Here is a 25,622-nt window from a genome sequence, read left to right as displayed (position 1 = left end):
TGTGTGTGTCTGTGTGTGTGCATGTGTGAGTCTGTGTGTGCATGTGTGTGTGTCTGTGTGTGCATGTGTGTGTATGTGTGTGTGTCTGTGCGTGTGTGTGAGTCTGTGTGTGTCTGTGTGTGCATGTGTATAAGTCTGTGTGTGTGTCTGTGTGTGTGTGCATGTGTGTGCGTTTGTGTGAGCCTGTGTGTGTGTGCATGTGTGTGTCTGTGGGTGTGTGTGTGCATGTCTGTATGTATGCGTGTGTGTCTGTGTGTGCATGTGTGTGTGTCTGTGGGTGCATGTGTGTGTATGTGTGTGTATCTGTGTGTGTGTCTGTGCGTGTGTGTGAATGTGTGTGTGTGCATGTGTGTCTGTGTGTGCATGTGTATGAGTCTGTGTGTGTGTGTGTGCGCGCACGCGTTTGTGTGAGTCTGTGTGTGTGAGCATGTGTGTGTGTCTGTGTGTGTGTCTGTGGGTGTGTCTGTGGGTGTGTGCATGTGTGCATTTGTGTGTGTGTGTGTGCATGTCTGTATTTGTGTGTGTGTGTGTGTGTGCGCATGTGTGTGTGTGCGCATGTGTGTGTGTGTGTGCATGTCTGTGTGTTTGTGTGTGTGTGTGTGTGTGTGCGCGCGCATGTCTGCGTATGCAGGATTAGTTTATCACTGATCCATGAATTCTCGTCACCCTGATAATATTCCGGGGACCGGGTTTGATTCCTGCCACAGCAGATGGTGGAATTTGAATTCAATAACTATCTGGAAGGAGGAGTTCTAATGATGACCATGAAATCATTGCTGGTTATTGGAAAACCCACCTAGGGAAGGGAACTGCTGTCCTTACCTGGTCTGGTTTACACGTGACTCCAGACCCACAGCAATGTGGTTGACACAGTTAGGGATGGTTAATAAAATGCTGGCCTGACCAGTGATGCTCACATGCTGGGAATGAACAATGCTTTATCCGGAGCAAATGTTAACTAAGTGAGGGCAGAGGCTAGACAGTAATTATAACCAGTTTGACTGTACCCCAGACAGGGATCCTTCAGTCAAACTCATCTGTGCTAACCAAACATCCCAATCTGATCTAGACCTACTTGCCAGCATTGTGCCCATTTCCTTCTACACCTTTTCTATTCATGTGCTCACCAAGATGTAGTTTAAATGTCGCAATTGTACCAGCCTCTGGCAATTTGTCTCATACATGCACCACCCTCTGCGTGAAAAAGTTGCCCCTTAGGTCTCTTTCATATCTTTCCCCTCTCACCTTAAACTTACACCCTCTAATTTTGGACTCCCCCACTCCAGTGAAAAGACATGGTCTATTTATCCCATCCATGTCCCTCATGATTTTATGAACCTCTATAAGGTCACCCCTTAGCTTCTGCTGCTCCAGGAAAAACAGCCCCAGACTATTCAATCCCTCCCTCTAGATCAAACCTGTCAGTCCCAGCAACATCTTTGTAAATCTTTTCTACAGCTTCTCAAGATTGACAATATCCTTTCTATAGAGGGGCAACCAGAATTATACGCAGTATTCTAAAAGTGGTCTCACCAATGTCCTGTACAGTCACAACATGACCTCCAAACTCCTATATTCAGTGCACTGACCAATGAAGGCAAACATACCAAACACCTTCTTCGTCACCCTGACAACCTGCGACTCCACTTTCAAGGGAAATAAATCTGCAACTCTATGTCTCTCTGTTTGGCAACATTCTCCAGGCCACTACCATTAACTGGATAAATCCTGCCCTGGTTTGCCTTAATAAAATGCAACACCTCACATTTATCTAAATTAAACTCCGTCAGCCACTCCTCAGCCCATTGGCCCACCTAATTACGGTCTGGTTGCACTCTGAGATAGCCTTCTTCACCATCCACTGGTCACTCCACCATCAATTTTGGTATCATCTGCAGAAAGGGATAAGTCCATCGCCAGGTCTATGCAACTCCCCTGCCCTTTCAGATAGTGCCAGCACATCTTTTACCTCCACCAGGCTTCATCTCATTTGAAAAACGAGCACGTTTGGCAGTGCAGCGGTCTCTCTGTCGTAGACAATGTTCTGCCTATTCACAGGCCTTACAGAGACTTTTAAAACTTCTAGACAATGCTCTCAGTTCCCTGGTGGAACCTGCAAACTAGCAACATTGGCTCGGCCAAACAGGATCCTTTAAATTTCCGAGCCCAGCCTGTTTGGACCCAGTATGAAAGCATCAACAGGCAGCAACTGCGTGTGACGCCAGTGAAATATCTGTTGCCCTTTCTCACCTCTCCTCGGCGGTCAGACAAGTCATTTTCAAGTCAGCAAATGTCACATACAGCAAAAGCAGGAAGATGATTACGGAAGAGGGATTCAAACAAATATTGCAGATTACATCTTAAACAAACCGGTGTTGATTTGCATTCCACAATGGCTATTCCCACAGTGCACTTTATATAAAACCTCACAATTAGTGGAATGTGAAGTGCAGTGGTCAAGCTTCATTGAACGTGCAGTTAGTTTAACCAATGCTCTTTAGATAATGCTTTCTTATGCCGCAATTTTATTTCATCATGAAGCTGTTAACAGCTTTGATGGTTCAAAATCCAATGCATAACAAGGTAATGCAGAAGAGGAAAGAACATTGGGCATACTGGCACTGGCTTTGCGATTTGCTGTGCTGAAAGGGTCCCTGCTCTGCCAGATCTGAGGGTCCTGTGGGAATTTTGTTTTGGTAGCCTGGGCAACAGCTCCGTCCTGGTCACAACTTGGAGTTGGCAACTCTTCAGCACAAACGGCAATGAGTCGGTCGCTTTGTGTCGACGGAGCCTGAGATGAGCGTAGTATAACATATTCGCTCAGAAACACTAAATACTACCATGTCTCAGACTTGGGCCACCTTTCTGTAGACTCTTGTCGAGTGTGGCTACTGTTCTGGACCCCCTCTACCGTTAGCTTCCTCTACTCCAACAACCTATCTGTCCAAGGTTCCCATCTGTCCTTGTAGGCCATGCTGAATCAGGGCTGAAAACCTCAGCAACTCCCCAGGCACAGAACTGACGATAGTGTCTGCCCGGTACAGCAGGAGGATTCTCGCCTCTTGCGAAACCCCAAAGCAAACAACAGCTCGACGAGACAGCCATGGGAAAGGGGTTTTCTCACAGCAGTGGGATAGTGTGGTGGAGATACCCAGCCATCCCTCAGGACTCAGGCACCAGCCAGCAGGAAGATAGTGAAGCATCCAGGACCGTGCCCCACCTCCTCTAACCCACATACCCAGGACCGGATGGAGCAGGGATGGAGGATCAGGCAAGGGCAGTCACAGGCAAGATGTGGCTTGCCGTTTAATGTATAGCCAAAAGGGGGCACTGCTGCTCCTTCCAGTTCCCCAATCAAGTATGTTTTATATTTTTTTGATAATAACAACCAGTTGTCCCTTGAAAGACAAATCTAGGTGCTGGCCACCAGAGAATATTGACCGATTAAATACAGGAGTTTGCCTAGACATCACACTTCGATAGCCCTAAACTCTATGAAAAGGGCTCTTGTTCAAAATGTTGATACTCCTGCTCCTCGTATGCTGCCCGATCTGCTGTGCTTTTCCAGCATCCCATTCTCGACTCTGATCTCCAGCATCTGCAGTCCTTAAACACGTAGCTGGCGCAGGGTTAGTGCATTCACACCTCATCTCAACAATCCCAAGTGGAGCTGGGATTTCCCAGTCCCATGTCAGACCTGTCTTGTCTGTGTTCGCATCAACTCAATGATTCATGTGTCCTTTGTACCTTTTGTTACACCTCTCTTAATTTCATGTAACTATCATTTCAGCCACCTGCTTGTTCTCTGTCTGCATCAACACATTGTGCATGCGTATGTGTGTGTCTGAGCAAGCCCATGCCCCTGTATCCCTTGTCTGTCTGTGTGTCCGGTTACCTGGTCCTTTCCTGCATCTAGCACCATCAGAGCTAATTGACGATCCAATCACAAGCCAGTTGATTATGTAGCAACGTAGAAACGCGTGCAATTTCCTTGGTAACAGAATTGATCACAGAATACATGAGTCTGCTTCCTAACTAGCAACAAATCAATGCCCCAACAGTTTTTCTTAATGTTATCTTCAAATGAAATCAATTAAACTAAATTAAAACAAATCAATGATTTAACTGTAATCAACAACCCTATTAAAGGGGCATTGGAATGAAAGACTAGCGACCCAAGTGAAATATGGAGATTTAAATTACAATGTAATTTTGTGCAGTGACTATACTCTCCAAACCCTGGAGTGTAGCCTTTTGCAGATGGCCTGAAACAAGTGGACTCCAAAAGATCTTGACTTGTCTGCCTCAAGGCCTCAGCCCTTCTTTCAACGCAACCACCATCTCCCCTGATATTTCAAAAATCTATCCACCGCCTTCATTAAATACTTTCAGTGACGCAGCCTCCACTACTCTCTTGGGGTAGAGAATTCCAACATGCACTAGCCTCTGAGAGAACAGCTTCCTTCAGCTCCACTTTCTGTAATTGTTCCCCAGCTTGAGATTCTCTCCAAAGAGAAAATGTCTTCTCAGCCTCGATCCTGCCAGGCCGTACCCTTTACAGCCTCGACCCTGTCATGCCGTACCCTTCTCAGCCTCGATCCTGTCAGGCCGTACCCTTCTCAGCCTCGACCCTGTCAGGCCGTACCCTTCTCAGCCTCGACCCTGTCATGCCATACCCTTCTCAGCATCGACCCTGTCAGGCCGTACCCTTCTCAGCCTCGACCCTGTCAGGCCGTACCCTTCTCAGCCTCGACCCTGCCAGGCCGTACCTTTCTCAGCCTCGACCCTGCCAGGCCGTACCTTTCTCAGCCTCGATCCTGCCAGGCCGTACCCTTCTCAGCCTCGACCCTGTCAGGCCGTACCTTTCTCAGCCTCAAACCTGTCAGGCCGTACCCTTCTCAGCCTCGACCCTGTCAGGCCGTACCCTTCTCAGCATCGACCCTGTCAGGCCGTACCCTTCTCAGCCTCGACCCTGTCATGCCGTACCTTTCTCAGCCTCGATCCTGCCAGGCCGTACCCTTCTCAGCCTTTACCCTGCCAGGCCGTACCCTTCTCAGCATCGACCCTGTCACGCCGTACCCTTCTCAGCCTCGACCCTGTCATGCCGTACCTTTCTCAGCCTCGACCCTGTCATGCCGTACCTTTCTCAGCCTCGATCCTGCCAGGCCGTACACTTCTCAGCCTCGACCATGTCAGGCCGTACCCTTCTCAGCCTTGGATCCTGTCAGGCCATACCCTTCTCAGTCTCGACCCTGTCAGGCCGTACCTTTCTCAGTCTCGACTCTGTCAGGCCGTACCCTTCTCAGTCTCGACCCTGTCAGGCCGTACCCTTCTCAGCATCGACCCTGTCAGGCCGTACCCTTCTCAGCCTCAACTCTGTCAGGCCGTACCCTTCTCAGTCTCGACCCTGTCAGGCCGTACCCTTCTCAACCTCGACCCTGTCAGGCCGTACCCTTCTCAGCCTCGACCATGTCAGGCCGTACCCTTCTCAGTCTCGATCCTATCAGGCCGTACCCTTCTCAGCCTCGGATCCTGTCAGGCCGTACCTTTCTCAGCCTCGACCCTGTCAGGCCGTACCCTTCTCAGTCTCTACCCTGTCAGGCCGTACCCTTCTCAGCCTCGACCCTGTCAGGCCATACCTTTCTCAGACTCGACCCTGTCAGGCTGTATCCTTCTCAGCCTCGATCCTGTCAGGCCGTACTCTTCTCAGCATCGACTCTGTCAGACTGTACCTTGTACGCTTTAATAACATCGCCCCTCATTCTTCTAAACTCTAATGACTAAACCCTAAGCTATTTAGCTGCTTTTGATAAGTCAACCCCTTCATTCTAGGAATTGGTCTGGTGAATCTCTTTTGAACTGTCCTAAAATAAAAGCAAAGTCAGCAGAGTCCCACTCTCCCAGTACAGAGAGCTAATGGTTTTGGTTTTAACCTGAGGGTTATCATGATTCAGGTGAGGAAAGAGATTGAGAAGGTGGGACCTTTACGGTGATCTTAGCAGATACAGGAATTGAAAACTGCACTGTTGCTATCAAACTACTTTGCAAGCTGGCTGTTCAGCCAACCGAGCTAACCAAACGCTAATGTCGGTATATCCTTTCTTACATATTGGAAACAACACTGAACATAGTCCTACAGGTGTGGCCTCACTAACACCCTGTACAGTTGTAAGAAGATGTCCCTGCTTTTAAACTTCAACTTTCTAGCAATAAAGGCCAAAATTCAATTTTGCCTTTTTAATTACTTGCTGAACCTGCACACTAACTTCCTGTGTTTCTCACACAACACCCAGATTCCTTTGTACTGCACATTTTTGAAGTTTTTATCTATTTAAGAATAGCCTACCTTATGATTCTTCCTATCAAATTACACGACTTCATACGTTCCTTCATTAAGCTCCATTTACCAAGTCTTTGCCCACTCACTCAACATATTTATAACCCCTTGCTAATTGACATGCCCTCTCACATATTTTTCTATTCATAGCAAATTTAGATACAGTACTCTCTGCCTCCTCCTCTTAGTCATTAATGCAAATAATAAATAATTGAGTCCTTATAATTGATCTTTGCGGCACACCATGTGTTACATCTTTCCAATCCAAAAAGGACATTAATCCCAACCTTCTGGGATTAATCCCCAATCCTTGTTAATACATTGCTCCCAAAACCTTCAGCTTGTATCCTGTACAATAGCCTTTTATGTAGCACCTTAGCAAATGCCCTCTGGAAATCCAACACACTACATTGACTGTGGTAAAACAAAAAACTGGAGATGCTGAAGATCTGAAACAGAAACAGAAATTGCTGGAGAAATTCAGCAGGTCTGGCAGTATCCACATAAAAGGAAGCAGGATTAACATTTCAAGTTGGGGGACTCCTCATCAACTGTTCTGAAGAAGCATCAATGGACTCAAAACATTAACTCTGCTTTCTTCCTGCAGATGCTGCTGGACCTGCTGAGTTTCTGCAGCACTATCTGATTTTGTTACACCACATCTATTGGATCTCTTTTATCAACTCTGTTTGTGATATCCTCAAAGGGCTTTAGCAAATTTGTCACGCATGATTTTCCTTTCACAAAAGATGTTAACTCCATTTGCTTGTGTTAAGCATTATCACCATCAGTTGGGATTGTAGCATAATTAAACCAAAGAAATCCCAACTAAAATATGACAGGGGATATTGTAGCAAATGTCAATTCACAAATGAGATTTGAAATTTGGTCTTGGTTTTGCACTCCAGTCCCCTGTGGTGCCTACCAGTCACAGAGGGCCAGACTTATACCACAGAGATAGTCTGACAAATAAGTCTCTTTTGATACTATTCTAGTGAAAGTAACTGAAACAAATTAAACCAAACAACCAGGAGACAGCTCTTTAAAGGGATATTGTAAAGAAAGGAAAACTCAAAATGAAGCTTCGCAAACTTTAATTAAAATTGGGTATTGGAGAGCAAGTATGTAGTCCAGCCCCAGTGGCACCCAACTATCACAGAAGGCCTGAAGTATAAAAGTGGACATTCTCTCTGCAAAAGTACAGTCAGTTTTTCCAAAACGTGATGATTGCGTTCTTGTGCAACCCCATGTTATAAAAAAAATCACACTTTAGAGACAGTGTTCAAAGTGTTGGCGCTGTAATCGTGTTACAGCCAACACACATTTTAAACGTTTGTGTTGTAGAAATAGCACCCCCAATTTATCTATCACTTTAAAGCAAATTCATTTTGATGAATGCACATTATAACATAACCTCTACTCTATGTATTTAATTAAACGATGCCCAAAGTATTTAATTAACCAATATTTAACTATTCATCTCCCTGATCCCTCCACAGATGCTAACTGTTCTACTCACTGGCAGCCTGACCCCACCCTGTTGAATTCGGACTCCCACCCCATAATGTCCCAGAAAATGGCTCTGAATTATGGATGAAGATAAAATTTTCCTGTTATATTTGATGGAAGTGGGTAGTTGCTCAGCTGCTCTGCTAACCATCGACTCCGTGTGCACGAAAATACCTTTGACTATTGGGAGTGAACTAACATCACGAGTTGGATAACAAAGCGGTCACATTGTGGCTGTCAGTCTGCTAATCATCTTGTAAATCCTTCCAGGGATTCACACTGATCTTTCCAGGAGGATGGTGAAAATACAAAACTACAGCCTCTGAAGTGTTCAACAAAGAGCTACTGTATGTTACTTTCTCACAAGAGGATTAACAGACGACGACATTATAGTTTGAAAGGTTTTATTATATTGACTCGCAGTAATGCATGTGGATTGAAATCCATTTAAATGCAGCCCTTTCAGCAAAGTTGATCACACTTTAGTTTGGCCTTTTTAAAAGTAATACATCTTGATATATGAGGAATTGATTGCACACTTCCTGCTTTGGTCTCATGAATAAATATAGAACATTTAGTTGCTCAGTATGAAGCACAAATGCGCAAACAGTGCAAGGTTTAGACAGAATCAAATTAGGTGAAAGTCCATGGCCTGTAATGCAGGCAAAAAGAGAAAATACCTGCAATGATATCGCAATTTTCATGTCCTGTCCAATGGGTTTCTTAGTCAAGGAACTGCTGTTAAATTATAATCACTGTTTGACTGAGGCAACCTTTACACAACAGCATCTAGAACCAATCAGATACTAGGAAGGGAAAACAATTGCAGTGTTTTATGAAAGAGAAAGGTCATGGGACTAATGGGTTGCTTCTAGTTAAGAGGAGGCACAATGATGGCTTCTCTCTGTGCTGTGCAGTTCTAAGTAACAGAGATTGAGACAAAGACAGAGGATACTGGAGAAATTCAGCAGGTGTGTCAGCATCAGTGGAGAGAGCAACAGAGTCAGTGTTTCAGGTCCAGTCGGCTTCTTCTGCAATTCTGATAAAGGGATATAAGGTAGAGGCCATTCAGCCCATTAAGTCTGCACCAACCCTCTGAAGAGCATCCACCCTATAACCTTACATTTACCATGACTAACCCACCTAACCTGCACCGAGGGGGGAGAACTGGAGCACCCAGCAGAAACACACACAGACACAGAGAGGATATGGAAACTCCATGTAGACAGTCACTTGAGGGTGGAATTGAACCCAGGTCCCAGGTGAGGCAGCAGTGCTGACCACTGAGTCACCATGCCATCCACAATTCATTCTGGACTCAAAATGTTTACTTGGTTTATTTCTCCACAGACGCTGCCAGACCTGTTGAGTTTCTCCAGCATTTTCTGTGTTTGGTTCTGATTTCCAGTGCCCACAGCATTTTGCTTTTACTAGCAGAGACTGAGTGGTGGCAGACTTGATTGTGATGATCTGCAAGACTGCAGGAGGAAGGGAAAGACTGAGGGAAGTAATGAGTTGTCAATGAGTGATGTTTTCATTCCAATAAAGTAAGACACAAGAGGAGACAGTACAGTATAGTCATGGAAAGAAGATGAAACTAGAAAGGGAATTTCAGAGGATCATAGTGGCAGTGGAGAACCAGAGAAAGATAAGACAGAGAAAAAAACAGAAGAAGAATCTCTTCACACCGATTAATAATTTATCTTCTGATTTGTCATTGTCTTTTATGTAATGTATCAAAGTTTCTCGTTTGCCTCTTCTACAATGTGTGAAACATTATCCTTTCTGTTTCAGGGTGAGAGGACTAAGCAAACAGATTGGAAGTATAAATAGATCTGACAGGAACAAATAGGACAAGTGGTATAGAAAATTGTAAAAAGCTGTGATTTACTTGGAAATCATTGCAGAGCAGATAAATTATTTCCATTATGCAGTTAGTACATGGGAAAAAAATAATATCTCTGCAGCAAAGTTCCACTGATGGGAGACAGGTATCAGGAGCATGTGAGCATGTTTGTATCTAATGTTGTATTGGTCATAGAAAGCTCTCGAGCTGAGAGTACAAATCCTCTGCAAACTAAAGGTTCAGTACTGGTTCCTAGTAACTTGTGACTCAATACGCCCACCCAGTATAATAATAATTCTCTTTTGTTTTTGTTTTTCCAGGAGGAATCCTTCCATATTGAATATCCAGGTGAATTCAGTACAACCTACACACAATTAAATTCTATCCACGCTAACAACAGCTTGCCTCATCCCTGAGCATAGAGAAACACTCTGGAGAGTCAGCATCATCCTTCCACAGCTTCAGAATAAAATTGCTAATGAGTGACAAATCAAAACTGGATGAAGGCTACCCAAGCCCATCCCTGATAGATGTCTTATAGCCAGAGACATAGGTTTGGGCAGGTTTGAACAGCTAGATGTGGAAGGAGATTGTCAAGTCCACTACAATGTTCACCTGCCCAGGAGCCTCACTCATTATGCATCTCTACACTGGATGAGATCCCATAAGACAATGGCCAATGACACTCACTGATGATTGCAAAGAAAAGCTACCCAAGAAGATTTATTGATCCATATAACATGAATTAACCTTTTTTTTCCAACTTTAGTTCGAATCTGTCACCAAACCAAGGGACCTTCTGGCCTCCAGCAGTGGTGATGGCACAGAGAAAAGACAAGCAGCCAATCACATTGAAGAATACTCCCAGACAGCAAACCAGGTTATGATTATCCTTTTCATTTTAATATCATTTCACAGACTGTGAAATGAGCAATGGATGTGCACGTGGGATTAAAGCTGAAATGTGACAAATAAACCTTAACATAGAATCTGTATGTGGAATTTAACGTGATGGAGAATTTTGACATTGCACAAATGTAACATTAGCTTTTTTCGGGAGCAGGGAGGATGTTTATTAATAGTTTTGAACATAGTACCTGCTTAAAACCCAGTTACACCTTAATAACATCAAAAAGATATAACCTTTTAGATGGACATGACCATGAGATTAATTTTGTACAGAATTTAATGATTTTCAATTAATTGCAAGCTAGGGTGACTTAGTAAGGAGCCTTATTGTAAAGTGCAAGGTCAAGGAAAAGCCTCTAATTGATGTGTTGAACTGTGTGCATATAGACTCCAGAAGCACGGTGGCACAGTGGTTAGCACTGCTGCCTCACAGCGCCTGTAGACCCGGGTTCAATTCCCGACTCAGGCGACTGACTGTGTGGAGTTTGCACGTTCTCCCCGTGTCTGCGTGGGTTTCCTCCGGGTGCTCCGGTTTCCTCCCACAGTCCAAAGATGTGCGGGTCAGGTGAATTGGCCAAGCTAAATTGCCCGTAGTGTTAGGTAAGGGGGTATGGGTGGGTTGCGCTTCGGCGGGTCGGTGTGGACTTGTTGGGCCGAAGGGCCTGTTTCCACACTGTAAGTCTAATCTAATCTAATCTAATTAAGCTGCTGCCAGTGTCAAAGGGTCAATGACACTGAGTGTTGCCGGTGGCACAGTGGTTAGCACTGCTGCCTCACAGCGCCTGTAGACCTGGGTTCAATTCCCGACTCAGGCGACTAACTGTGTGGAGTTTGCACGTTCTCCCCGTGTCTGCGTGGGTTTCCTCCGGGTGCTCCGGTTTCCTCCCACAGTCCAAAGATGTGCGGGTCAGGTGAATTGGCCAAGCTAAATTGCCCGTAGTGTTAGGTAAGGGGTAAATGTAGGGGTATGGGTGGGTTGCGCTTCGGCGGGTCAGTGTGGACTTGTTGGGCCGAAGGGCCTGTTTCCACACTGTAAGTCTAATCTAATTAATGTCACAAAATATGTGCCACCATCCTTTTTATCTCTCTGGTAGTTAGTCCTGAAAGCTGCCTTTAAATATCCAATTAGAAAACAGACAGGTAGTTTGAGAGTTTATTTCAGTGTTGTTGAAATACATAAAATGAAACATGGAAGGGTTCATTATTTAAGAGCTGTTTTCAATAAAATCTGTTGAACACGTTAAGGAAGTGGAAACATGCTTGGTTCAAAGTTATAGGAAATGTCAAAGGTTTAGCAGTTCAGAGAATCCCAGTGTGGGGCTTGTGTGAATAATTTCACACTCCTTTTGAAGAAGATCAAGAGGAGACTATGTTACTCCTAAACATTGGGGAAAATGGCTGCCATCATGTTCAAGTGCTTACCTTAAGTTATTTTTTAAGTATAACACAAGTCTCCATCTGAATCTATTCTCTTGTATTTCTATTCACTTTTCTGGATTTTCAAGGAAATGCATAGCATTTTACAGTGTACATGGAGGCCATTTGACCCTCCACATCTGTACTGGCTTCCAAAAGAACTTCCCAGCTCGTCCCATTCTGTAACCCTCTAAATTCAGAACTTTCAAATATATATCCAGCCCTCTTTTGAAACCTCCCATGGAGTCCACCTCCACTAGTCTCCTAGGCAGTGCATTCCAATTCCTAACAACTCTCTGAGTAAAGAAATTTCTCCTCATCTCACTCCTAGCTCTCTTGCTGACAATCTTGAAATTGTGAGCCCTAGTTACTGACATACCAATCAGTGGAAACAGGATATCTTTCTTCACCCTGTCAAAATTGTTCATCATTTTGAATACCTTCATGAGGTCCCCTCTTACTCTTCGCTGCTCCAAGGAGAACAAGCCCAATTTCTCTAATCTTTTCGCATTCTAAAATACCTCATTTCTGGTATCGCTCAACTAAATCTCCTTTGCACTCCCTCCAGGACTTTAACATCCCTCCTTAAATAAGGTGACTGGAATTGAATGTAAAACTCCAAATGTGGTAGAGGTGTAGCATTACTTCCTCACTTTTATACTCTATGCTACTATTTATAAACCCTAAGATTCTACAAACCATCTTAATAACTGTTTCAACTTGTCTAGCCTCCTTCAGCAAATCATAGACACAAGGTGCCTCTGTTCCCGTACTCCCCTCCTGTACCATTGAGGCTTGTATTGTCTCTCCATGTTTCTTCTGTCAAAATGCATTACCTCACATTTCTTTCCACTGAAACTCATCTGTCCTTTTGGCCAACTCGTCAATGTCCCTCTGAAGTTGTTCAGCGTCATCCTCACAATTCATTATTCTCTCCAGCTTAGTATCATCTGCAAATTTAGAGATTTTGCCCTCAACACCCATCTTCAAATTATTTTTATAAATTAGAAAGAAAAGGTCCCAACACCGATCCCTAGAGAACACCACTTTTCATTCATTTCCAGTTTGAGAAATGCCCATTTATACCATCCCCCATTTCCTATCTTTTAGCAACTTCTAATCCATGCTGCCAAGTACCCATCAATCCCAAACATTTTTAATTTGCTATCCAGCCTGCCATGTGACACTGTATCAAATGCTTTCTGAAAGTCAAAATATACCACATCCAGAGCATTACCCTCATCCATTACCTATATCACCTCAAAGACATTCAATGAAATTTGTCAGACATGACCTGCCCTTGACAAAGCTGTGTTTATGTCTAGGATTAACCTATTTTTTTCTAGATGTACATTTATCTTATCCCATATAATGGTCTCTCACAGTCTTCCCATTATTGATGTCAAGCTGACAGCTCTGTAGTTTCCTCAATTAACCTTTGCCCCATTCTTAGACAATGGTCTCACATTTGTGATCCCCCAGTCCCCTGGGACTAAAACTATATTTAGAATAGCCTGGAAACTTCTTCCACAATATTCTCCCTTGCCTCTCTCAGCAATCTAGGATGCATCCCATCTGGACCTGGCGACTGCTCTACCTGGAGAGCTGCCAGTCTCTTTGGCACCTTCTTTCCATCTATCACTCTACTGCTCCATTGCTCTCAAAACCCACGTTTTCAACTGGGCCATTGTCACTATTTTCTAATTTGGTAACGACAGAAGCAAAGTATTCATTTAGCATCTCTGCCTTACCCTTTGGTTTAGTGAGCAGCTTACCCAGCTTATTCCATATGGGCCCCACTCTATCCTTCACTAACCATTTCCCATTAATAGGTTTCAATAACATTTTACTACTTGTTTTAGTGCAGTGTGCCATGGTTTCCTTCCTTATTCTAGCCTGAGCCTCTCTTACATTTGAGATACTCTTCCTCTATTATAGTCCTGCGATTATTATTCCGTATGCAACTTTTCTTCCTTATTTTCTCATCAATACTCTTAGTCATCCAGGCTGCTCGAGATTTGGATACCCCGTACTTATTTCTCTTTTGAAAGTCTCCCATTTTTCATCCACTGTTTTATGCACCAAAATGCATTTTCAATCAATCCACTCCAATTCAACTTTTAGTTGAAAGTCCCTCAAGTCTGTCCTTTTCTAGTTTGGGATTTTAGTTTTTGACTGATTTTTATCCTTTTCCAACTTAATATTGAACCCGATAGTATTATGATTGCTATTTCCCAATTGCTCCCCCACTTTGATGTTTTCCACTTGGTCTGCCTCATTTCTGAGGACCTGATTCTCCCCACATCCTTTTAGCTCCATCAACAAACACATCGACCTAGACCCAATATACCAACCACTACAGCGGACAGCTGAAACTGACACCCGGAAGCGGCAAGGACAGACCACTATAAATACCGGAAGAAACATCAAAGAAGTGCTTCGCAGGAGGCTCCAGAGCACTGATGATGTCGCCTAGCCAGGGGATGAAACGTTTGCAACAAAAACTTCCAGCTCGGCGAACAGAACCACAACAACGAGCACCCGAGCTACAAATCTTCGCACAAACCTTGAATCCTTTTAGCCTTAAGGACAACATCAAACTCCTTCCTGAAAACATTCAATGTTTTAGCCTCAACTACTTCATATGACAGACAATTCCACAGGCTCCCCACTCTCTGGGTGGGGAAATTTCTCCTAATCTCAGCCCGAAAACCCTTATACTGACCCCTTGGTTCTAAATTCCCTGGTCATCAGGATAATCTTTTCTGTATTTGTGCTGGCTAGTCTTGTTTAAGCTTATAGATTTCTTTGAGAATTCCCGCCTCCCCCATTCTCCTAAACTGTAGTGAACATCATCCTAATCAATCCATTCTGTCTTCATACACCAGCCCTGCCATCCCAGGAGTCAGTCTGGTAAATCTTTGTTGCACTCTCCGTATAACCAGAGCATTCTTTCTCAGATAAAAAGATCGAAATTGCATACAATATATCAGGTGTGGTCTCACCAAAGCTACAGCAAGACATCCCTGCTCCTGTACTCTAATCCTCTTGAATGCCAACATACTATTTGCCTTTGTCACCACCGGTTACACCCGCATTTTAACTTGCAGTGTCTGGTATACAAGGACATCCAAGTCTCATTGTTCCTGTTCCAAATCTATCACCATTCAGATAATAACCTGCCTTCTTGTTTTTGCTACCAAAGTGGATAACCTCACATTTATCCACATTATACTGCATTAGCCATACATTTTCCCACTCACTCAACTTGTCCAAAACACATTGAAGCATCTCTGCATCATTCTCACAGCTCACCTTCCCAATGGTTCAGAATTCTTTCCAACAATTCTGACAGAGATTAGGTTGTGTATCCCACTTTGATTGCCAGCTACTGTCATGTAGGTAAAAACAAGGACTGCAGATGTTGGAAACCAGAGTCCTGATGAAGTGCTTTTGCCTGAATCGTTGATTCTCCTGCTCCTTGGATGCTGCCTGACCTGCTGTGCTTTTCCAGGACCACTCTAATCTAGCTTCTGTCATGTGCTAATGCCACACTATGTTTAAGTATGAAGCACACTTGTTATGGAGAAAGCAAAGTTAACGGAAGCGTTCAGTCTTGAATATCAAAGTAACACTATCCATTATACCTTCATGCTGACTACTATTGTATGTCACAAACATATACCATTAGGTAAGAACTGATCATCTTCTTTGAGTGTTTAAGTTTATGTGCACTCTGTCTATCTTTCAGAGAGTCATATTCCAGTGTGCCTTCAAGTGAGATTTTGTCAGTGTGTTCTAACTCCACCCACACTATGATATTTATACCCAGTGATGTGTAGTGCTGTGACATCACCCCAAAGTTTCTCCAGGGGCTGAAGAGGTTTGTGAGCTTTGGAACACCCTTCCCAAAAGGCCTTGAAAAATTTTAAAGTAGAAAGTAGATTGATTCTTGATAAAACACGTGGATGAAAGCTATCAGGGTAGGCAATAGTGTGAACTAATTAGGTCAGCCATGATCCTGTTGAATAGTGGAGCAGGCTTGAAGGCTCAAGTGGCCACATATAGATAAGGTTCTGCAAGAGGCCTTGTCAGTGGAATTGGACCTATATCCTGGATGCCAAATTGCCTTAAGACATTTTTTTGTGTTCCCAGTTCAACAACATTGCATTGGAATTGTATTCTGTTGGAGTAAAATGTTGACAAGCTGTTATATGGTTGGCCAACTAAAAGCAAAACAAATGAGATCAAGAGGAGAATTTCTCTTTAATCTTTAACGTAAGCAAGGGAGAGAAACAGACATTCTTGGAATCCAATTTCTAATTTACCTCTTTTAAAATAAATCAATTTGCACTTCATTTTGTTTCCAAAGACACAGTGCCTTGTGGCAAAGATTGGTTTCCCAGGAGATACCTTCCACCAGGCGATAGCCCTGAGGAGCATAGGGATTAGTGAATAGTGACCAGTTATCTCCTCTGGGCTAGCTCTGTGCCTCACAACTCAGCAGGGAGCAGAGATCATGCCCTTCTGTCGTAACAGGCTCAGTAACTTGGGCATCTCAACTTTAAGAGAAACGGTGGCTCCTTCAGTGGATTGCTCACTGCCAGTTTGGGTCAGGTCATCAGGCAGAGAGTCCGAGAGCTGAGGGTGAAATAGAAACCCAGTTACCAGCGGGGGAAGCAATCAGGGTTGGTGGAGACTGGGGCAAACTGCACTCTTTTAGCATCCCCTAACAAGTCTTTGGTTCTTGGTAGCTGCCCACGTATGGACAGCATTAAGATTGACATAACCATGGAAAATAGGAACAGCAGTTGGCCATTCAGCCCTTCGAGTCTCCTAGAAAGTTCAATATGATCATAGCCGATCATCCAACTCAGTGCCCTGTTCTCATTTTTGCCCTATACCCTTTGAAATCCTTTAGAATCAGACCTATCTCCTTATAGCTTGAACATAAGTCGATCATTTGTTCACCTTATCATTACAGAGTCATAGAGATGTACAGCATGGAAACAGACCCTTCAGTCCAACTCGTCCATGCCGACCAGATATCCCAACCCAATCTAGTCCCACCCGGCCCATATCCCTCCAAATCCTTCCTATTCATATACCCATGCAGATGCCTTTTAAATGTTGCAATTGTACTAGTCTCCACCACATCCTCTGGCAGCTCATTCCATACATGTACCACTCTCTGCATGAAAAAGTTGCCCCTTAGTCTCTTTTATATCTTTCCCTTATATCATCCTAAACCTATGCCCTCTAGTTCTGGACTCCCCGACCCCAGGGAAAAGACTTTGTCTATTTATCCTATCCATGCCCCTCTTAATTTTGTAAACCTCTATAGGTCAGAGGTATAGACAGACGTTTCTGTGGCCAGCAGAGAAAAAAGCAGAATGGTGTGTTGTTTCCCTGGTGCTAGGATCAAGGATGTCTCAGAGAGGGTGCAGAATGTTCTTACGGGGGAGAGGGGCCAGCAGGATGTCATTGTCCACATTGGAACCAACGACATTGGAAGGGAAAAGGTTGGGACTCTGAAGGGAGATTACAGAGAGTTAGGCAGAAATTTAAAAAGGAAGTCCTCAAGGTAGTAATATCTGGATTACTCCTGGTGCTACAAGCTAGTGAGGGCAGGAATAGGAGGATAGAACAGATGAATGTATGGCTGAGGAGCTGATGTCTGGGAGAAGGATTCACTTTTTTGGATCATTGGAATCTCTTTTGGGGTAGAAATGACCTGTACAAGAAGGATGGGTTGCACCTAAATTGGAAGGGGACTCATATATTGGCAGGGAAATTTGCTAGAACTGCTTGGGAGGATTTAAACTAGTAAGGTGGGGGGTGGGGGAAGGTGGGACCCAGGGAGATAGTGAGGAAAGAGATCAATCTGAGATGAGTACAACTAAAAGATCATAAAAAAACAGGAGTAAGCCATTCAGCCCCTTGAGCCTGTTCCACCATTCACTAGGATCATGTCTGAATTGACAATCCTCATGCCCACTTTCCTGTCTGCTCCCCTGCGATTCTCAACTTCCTTATGGATCATGGATCTATCTATCTCAGCCTGAAACATACCAGGACAACTCTGCACCCCCTCCCCACTTCCCCAGCTTTCTGTGGCAAGGAGTTCCAATGAGTGACAACTCTCTGAGAGAAGAAATTCCTCCTCAACTCAGCCTTGAATAAGTGTGCCCCTTTATTCTGAGACTACGCCCTCTGGTCCTAGTCTTTCCCATGAGGGAAACATCCACTCAGCATTTAGCTGGTAAAGCCACTTACGAATCCTATACATTTCAATGAGATCACCTAGCCAGTGAGTCCAGCCCCAAACTGTCATACAACAATCCCTCCATACTAGCATTTGTTTTTATTCATTCACAGAACATGGATGTCACTCCAGACCCATACTCATTGCCCATCCCTAATGGCTCAGAGGGCAGTTGAGAGTCAACCACATTGCTGTGGGTCTGGAGTCACAAGTAGGCCAGACCAGGTAGGGATGGTAGATTTCCTTTGCTAAACGACATTAGAGAACCAGATGGGTTTTTTTCTGATAATCAGCAATGGTTTCATGGTCATTATTAGACTTTTAATCACAGATTTTTATTGAATCGAATCATCCTAATGAACCTCAGTTGACCATTGTAATTGACTTAGCCATTATTCAGAGAGAATTGTGGGGCTGTTTACCTGGTCTTACAGCTGGCTGGTTTGACACAGGAAATGATACCTCTGTGAGTGGCAGGATGTAAACCTCGGGTCCATTCTGTGATGAGGAAGTGGTGTGGGGTGAGAATTCCCCTGTGTAATCCTCACCCTCATTATTCTCAAACTCCTGCAAACAAAACAAGAACAAAGTGAGCATTTTGTCTTCATTCTTTGAGTGATTTGGAAACCCTCTGAATTGTCAGATAATCCCAGTCAACCTTTACTTTGTGTTAAGACTCCATGGAGCTCAGCAAAGTCTCCTTCTGAAGCAGTTTTCACATCAATCGAAAAAATCATGACAAAGAGATCAGCTCTGAAGTAGATAGGATGATCCAACTCAGTGCCTTGTTCCCATTTTCTCCCCATAACCTTTGGTTCCTTCAGTCTAAATAGGAAATCTATCTCCTTATAGCTTGAACACAAGTTATCACCTTCTGCTAACATGCAACTTGTCATTTGACCATAAGAACATAAGGAATAGGAACAGGAGTATTCAGCCATTCAGCCTCTTGGGCCTGCTCCACCATTTAATATGATCAATAGGATCAGTAGGAAAGCACTAACATACCAACTAGTTCAATCAGTCCTCTTCTTTGGAGTACTGATTACAGATGAGAAAATATCTTGTGAGCCACGCAAGTTCAAGAGCCAAGTAGAAAATATCAGTCCATGTAATTTATATGTGCGTGAAAAGATCATGATGTTTTCTAACTGAAAGTTTATATATCAATGCAGCAAAGTGCTAAAAATTGGAATGTAAGAACAGGACGAGGTCTTTCGGCCCCTCTGAGCCTGTTCTGCCATTCAGTGAGGTAACAGTTGGCCTGCAATGTACTGATATACTGATACGCTCCAACCTTTCCCAAACCTTCGGGCCTACATGATTCTAGCTGCACAAGCTGCAGATTGAGGTATGAGCTGTAAGGGCAGAATGGACGAGATTTCATCTACTTCGTAACAAAGTGAAACTAGCAGGGGCCACGAATGTGTCCATCAGCTGCAATCTAAACAGTAAACAAGGAAGGTCCTGCTCTCCAAACCCTCTTGTATATGGGTCAGGTCAGCACGAAATGGTGGTCAAGCTAACGAGCAGGAATTGCCCCTCACTTCAGGCTAAGAGCTATTTCAATATAAGATGGAACATAGAAGAGTATAGCACAGGAACAGATGTCTGTGCTGACCACAATACCATTCTAAACTCATCCCACCTGCCTGCCCATTTATTGCACTCAATCCCGGACATCCTAATAACAATCCCATTACAGCTTTTCAAGATGGTGTCCTAATCGACATGACAGAGTCCCTGCCATATTTTGTCAAATGCTTTTGGCTAATTTTTCCCTTATCCATAGGATCCTATGGTGTAGGTTGAGGCCATTTGACCCATTGGGTCTACACCAACCCTCCCTATCCCTGTAACCCCCTCCCTCCCCTCTCTCCCCTCCCCATTTCCCATGCTAATCTGCCTAGCCTGCACATCCCTGGACACTGTGGGTCAATTTAGCATGACCAATCCACCTAACCTGTACATCTTTGGACTGTGGGAGGAAACCGGAGCACCCGGAAGAAACCCATACTGACACGGGGAGAATCCGAGGCTGGAATTGAACCTGGGTCCCTGGCACTGTGAGGAAATAATTCCAACCACAGCCCAAAACAATCACACAGGGATGAGCTTTCAATCTCCAGATTTCACTGAGCATGGCTGGCGTCAGCTGTGGTGGGATTTGAAACAATGTCCCCAGAACATCACCCTGGGCCCAGTGACTTTGCCACCACTTCCTCTCATACCTCTCCCATTCATAGCAGATTTAACAACCTGACTGGGGAGAGCTTGATGCAAGCAGCCAAAGACATTTAATGCCTGAAAGACAAGTCAAACAGTTGGATTTTTACTCTTGGTCAGTGCATGTGTAACAGAGACAATAGTTCACAGTGAGATATCACTTCAGTTGTGCATCTGTCACTGGTCGATCTGACAGCTCAGCAGTTATGCTGTTAATGACCGCTATTATTTTGTGTCCTGATTACCCAGCTTAGTGTCACTCCTCCACACTACTTATTACATAGTCTGAGCAAAATGTGTGGTCCTGTAATTCATTCTGATTCAATTTACTTCATCGCTCTCCTCTCAGGTGTTCCTCCTTATTTCCCTCATCTCTACAGGCACTCAGGAAGTTCTGTGGCTTTGAGGAAATTTGCCCACAATATCGTGGGTGATGTCCCAACGATTGTAGTTTTCTTTTTTTATATTCTCTCATTTGTGAACTCATTTCACTAGAAGGTATTGCTTTCTTGCGTTAAATTTCCCGCTGCGTGTTTTAAAAGTGCACAAAGTTTCATTAACTGTATCCACACTGTTAACATTAACCACACCGTGTGCTGGTAAATCCCACACACTCTGAGTAGAGTGACTTATTTCAGGATGTCAAATTTGAAAAATAAATCATAATGAGATTGAAGACCAGTGGAAGGTCAGTGAATCTTGAACACGATGCAATACTAGAAAAGCCTCATTAAAATCATCCTTACCCCTGGATTATCAACATTGCCCCTTGATAAAAATTGAATTAACTTGAACAATATCTGGCGATTCATGTATGAACCTTGTACAACATGCAATACTCTTAAAACAGAAACAGAAATAGTTGGAAAAGCTCATCAGGTCTGGCAGCACCTGCGGAGAGAAATCAGTTAAGCTTTTGGGTTGAGTCACCCTTTAGTTCTGAGGAAGGGTCAGTTGACACGAAATGTTATCTCTGATTTCTTTCCACAGATGCTGCCAGACCTGATGAGTTTTTCCAGCATTTTCTCTTTCTGTTTCTAATTAACAGCATCTGCAGTTCTTTCAGTTTTTATTTATGCAATACTATTGCCTCACTTTTGCTACATTTTTGTGACTTATTTCTCTCTGTCTTTTGGGGTTACAGCCATCCATTTTACTCCTGCCCCTTCTGCAACTCACTTAAAACTGGCACATTCCAAAGGCTCTTCATTCTCTCTGTGCCATCCTCTCTGTTTGGTGTATCATTGATTCCAATATCTCGCTTCACCAGGATCATATTGTTGTCATCCATCACTTCAGAACATTTCCTCCCATGTGAGGGACAATCTTTCTTTTCTTTTGAGACATGTTTTATGAGAAAAAAATTTTGCAAATCTCTGTTTGTAAAACTGTACATAACAGAAGAGGCCATTTGGCCCATCGTGTCTGTACTACCAAACACACATGGCTACCTATCCTCCTCCCACTTTCTCACACAATGCCACAGCCTTGAACATTATTGCATTTCAAATACGTTTTGAAGACTGTGAGGTTACTGGTCGCAACTAGCATCTGAGACAGTGCATTCCCAACCTCACCACAGTCTAGTGAAGACATTTTAATGAAGATAGTTTCCTCAAATCCTCCCGTAAACCTCCTGCCTCTCACTTTAAAAGCATGCCCCCTTGCTCTGGATTTTTCAGCTGAGGGACACAGCAGTGTGCTATCCACCTCATAATCTTAGAGACCTCTAGCAGGTTCCTCCCCATCAACCACCCTCCCACCTCCCATCAAGCTTCTTGCTCCAAAGAAAACTGCCCGAGCTTACCCAGCCTCACTGCTTGGCTGAACTGCTCCAGCCAGGGAACACCCTACTGGGGTTACACTTCAAAACATGGCAGACGGGCTCCCCGGATGAAGCCTTGGATATCGGCTGGTGGCTGCTGCCATTCTGGAGCTGGGCGACAGTCTCGGTGAAGTTACTGTGGAGCTGCTAACACCCTGGATCCAAGCCCTGCTCCTATTCAGAGCCTTCAAGAGAATTTTAAAAAAGCCTACTGCTACAAATCACGGAGTAAATGTTTCACATGCAATTGTGGCACAGGGGAAGTCTGTGATTGCAATCAATGCATTCCAATTGCGTTTGATCTGTGTCTAAAATACCAACAGACCTCTGCAGAAATCTTAATAATGGTAAGCATTTCCTGACATTATCACACTGACAGCATTTGTTGCTCATCCCTAATTACCCTCAAGGTGGTGGTGATGGCCCACCCTTTTGCTTGGGTACACGCACAATGGCCATTTGTAAGGGAGCCCGGTACAATCTCATTGGTCCAGATATTTCGGAATTAACCTGTGCAGGGATGCTATGACACATTTCCAGAGCAGGTGGCGATTGAACCCAGGTCTCCTGGCTCAGAGGTAGGGGACACTACCACTGCACCACAAGAGAAGTGAAAGTGAGACTCACCTCCCGCTCACGATCATCGGCTTCTCTGAAGCACAGCATTGCAACTGAGACTTCTCACTGCTCTTACACACCAGCACATAAACAAATGATCACTGAATCAAAGGAGGAGATTTTGGCTCCAAGAAAGGCACAAATAGAAAAAAAGGAAATGAGGTGGATTGTGGCAATGACTGAGTGACGGTAAACTAGACTTGGCCCTCATGAAATCATCGAACTGAAAAAGCAAATGACAGCAGTGCAGCCGAAACATGATAACGCCTACTGATGCAACTACCTAGGAACTTCTGGATTGTCAGATTGGAGCAAGACGAGGGTCCAACATCAGAAAATTCCTGCAATCAAATGTCAGGTACCTCGGAACCCTTGCTGCTGCTCCTAATTAAAACTGAATTAGCACATTGCATCTGACCGCATTTACAGAGGAACATTTTTCCTTGAATCCAAACCAATTCTCAGGGAGATTCACCTTGTTTCTCTAACAATGTAAAAGAGTTGCTGCAAGGCAAGTCCTTGCTATTCAAAATCACCTTCACCACATCTTTCCTAGCAGTTGCATTCAGAGTATCGCAACATCCCAAAATAATAAGAGAAGATGACCAAATCGCCTTACCTTTTATTAAGCACAACCCTTTAGTGTAACATCTAGACTGGTACCAGCTGAGAGACACACCAAACCACTTGAGCATTCCTTTCAGTATATTCAGAGATGGCAGTCAGGGTACATATTATTTTCTGACTGCGTCGTTACTGCTTTTTGGCTCTGTCAACACTGACAAAAACGAAAGCCCCAGCTCCTCGAAAGAACTTCCGGGTGGGATTTTCAGTTTGGTCTCTAACTGCCTCAGAACTTTGCAGAGGTAAGGAATGAATTCCTTTTTTTGTGCAGTTACACTGACCATGGCTCATGAGGTAAAGCTCCTCTGAATAAGAAAATGGATGCATTGTCAAATGTTCTCTTTGTTCCACTCCTTTCATGCAGAATGTTCTGGTTGAATTTATGGCCTTTTCAATCACCAGTTACTTCTCTGTCCCAGAGTCATAGCGCAGTGAACGTCAGCGATTGCAATCAGTGCATGTCAACTGAGTTCATACTTTGTCTAAAATTCCAAAATCCTCCACAAGAATCCTAATCATGGTAAGTATTTCTTGACATTATTCCTGCTTGTGAGGTGGCCTCCAGCTAATTTACATAATGACAGAAAGGTCTTTATAACTTGTAACTTTTTTTTCTCCATTAATTATTTGAATAGCTTTGAGCTTGACTCTTAATATTCCAAATTATTAGATTGCAAGGTTAATTCAAAGACTGAATAATTTGCACAAAAGCCATACACTGACCCACTAATGTATATTTGATTCTATATCGTTAAATTAATCTCCCATTTGGATCATAAAAATTCAATTTCTAGGAACTAAATAGGCACAAAACCGAGGAATCGTTTCATACCTGTATTTTTATGTTTACTGATGGGGCTATTCTGGTGATTGCTCAAGATTTAATTATTTTTGGTTATGCGGTGCACCAGGGATTGTGCAATAGGTTTTAATAATACAACAACACCTCACAATTATATGGTGCCTCTAACGTCTTAAAAATAAACCAGAGCACTTCACAAATAGGAATTTAAGGAGCAAACATAAGCAGTGTTGGGAAGGTGGGGTGGAGTGGGTGGGGGAGGGGGGGAGGAGGGGCGGACAGGAGACCACAAGGATAGTGGGTTTTGAGTAGGCATTTATGGGTGGCAAAAGAACTGAAAGGTTAGAGGGAGAGGAGAGTGGAAAAGCAGAGAGAGAAAGAACGATGTGAAGAAAAACAAAGAGAGAGAGAGAGAGAGAGAGAAATTTCATTTCTATGTGGAGGGATTTCCACTTGAGAGCTGGGTGGGTTTTCCTGCGCAGTTATCTTTGTTTCAGTTCATTAATATTCATGTGTGGGTAAAATGGTGGTTGGGCAGGAGGCTTTGAAGGCCACCGAAACCTTCTAGGCTCTGATTTACAGCCGCCATCTTGAATAGGCACCCCTGGTTAGCATCCCACTCTTTGCAAGTCAGGGGGTAGTTCTCAACCTCCACTCACCTGCACCCCTACCTGCCCACCCATCCACCCACACACCCCTGGAGACATCAGGCACACGTCAAAAAAACACCTCCTGTTTTATCACCATCTCCCTGGACGTCCTAGCACAGGCCAGCCTCATAACAGGAATTGTGCTGTTTCCCAGGGATGGCAAACAAGGGGCTGCCCCAAGTCACTGAGACGGCCGGGATGGAGATGGCCATGCCCATGGCAACCAGAAACTAAATGGGCACAGTGCCAGAAGAAGCTGAATAATCTATTGAGCTTCATGTTATTTTGCGCTCTTGATATCCAGCTCCCACCTTTCAATTATCTCCGTTCCTCCTATTGCTTTAACCATCCCTCTTTCCGTCAGGTCACACCTCCCTATTTTAGTTAAGGTATGCCTGTCTCTACTCTGTTCAGGCTGGTTACAGATAGCCAGTGTGGCTGTATCCATTGGGCAGGCTAGTGGGTCCTTGTTCTGTAAGCATTGAATTGCATGCAGCCTGACCCACCGCTGGGTGTGTTTCCCAATGAGCTGCTGAATGTTCACAGCTTTTACCCGCTTAGTGCAACAAAACAGCCTGTTTCTGAAGGAGCCATG

The 25,622-nt window shown here is 44.0% G+C and overlaps 1 protein-coding gene across 3 annotated transcripts in view; it reads right to left on the bottom strand.

Moving 5' to 3' along the window:
- aatkb (apoptosis-associated tyrosine kinase b) overlaps window positions 1-25,622 on the bottom strand; it is a 456,234-nt gene that overhangs the window by 79,128 nt on the left and 351,484 nt on the right. For all 3 annotated transcript variants that reach the window (XM_060844816.1, XM_060844815.1, XM_060844817.1), the window contains one exon: window positions 18,705-18,849. In XM_060844816.1, the coding sequence (XP_060700799.1) occupies window positions 18,705-18,849 (145 nt within the window). The remainder of the gene's footprint in view (window positions 1-18,704; window positions 18,850-25,622) is intronic.

The sequence above is a fragment of the Hemiscyllium ocellatum genome, chromosome 25, assembly GCF_020745735.1.
Source record: "Hemiscyllium ocellatum isolate sHemOce1 chromosome 25, sHemOce1.pat.X.cur, whole genome shotgun sequence".
NCBI classification, from domain to species: domain Eukaryota; kingdom Metazoa; phylum Chordata; class Chondrichthyes; order Orectolobiformes; family Hemiscylliidae; genus Hemiscyllium; species Hemiscyllium ocellatum.
The sequence above is the reverse complement of the archived record's forward strand: the minus strand, read 5'-3'. Positions and strand labels throughout refer to the sequence as shown.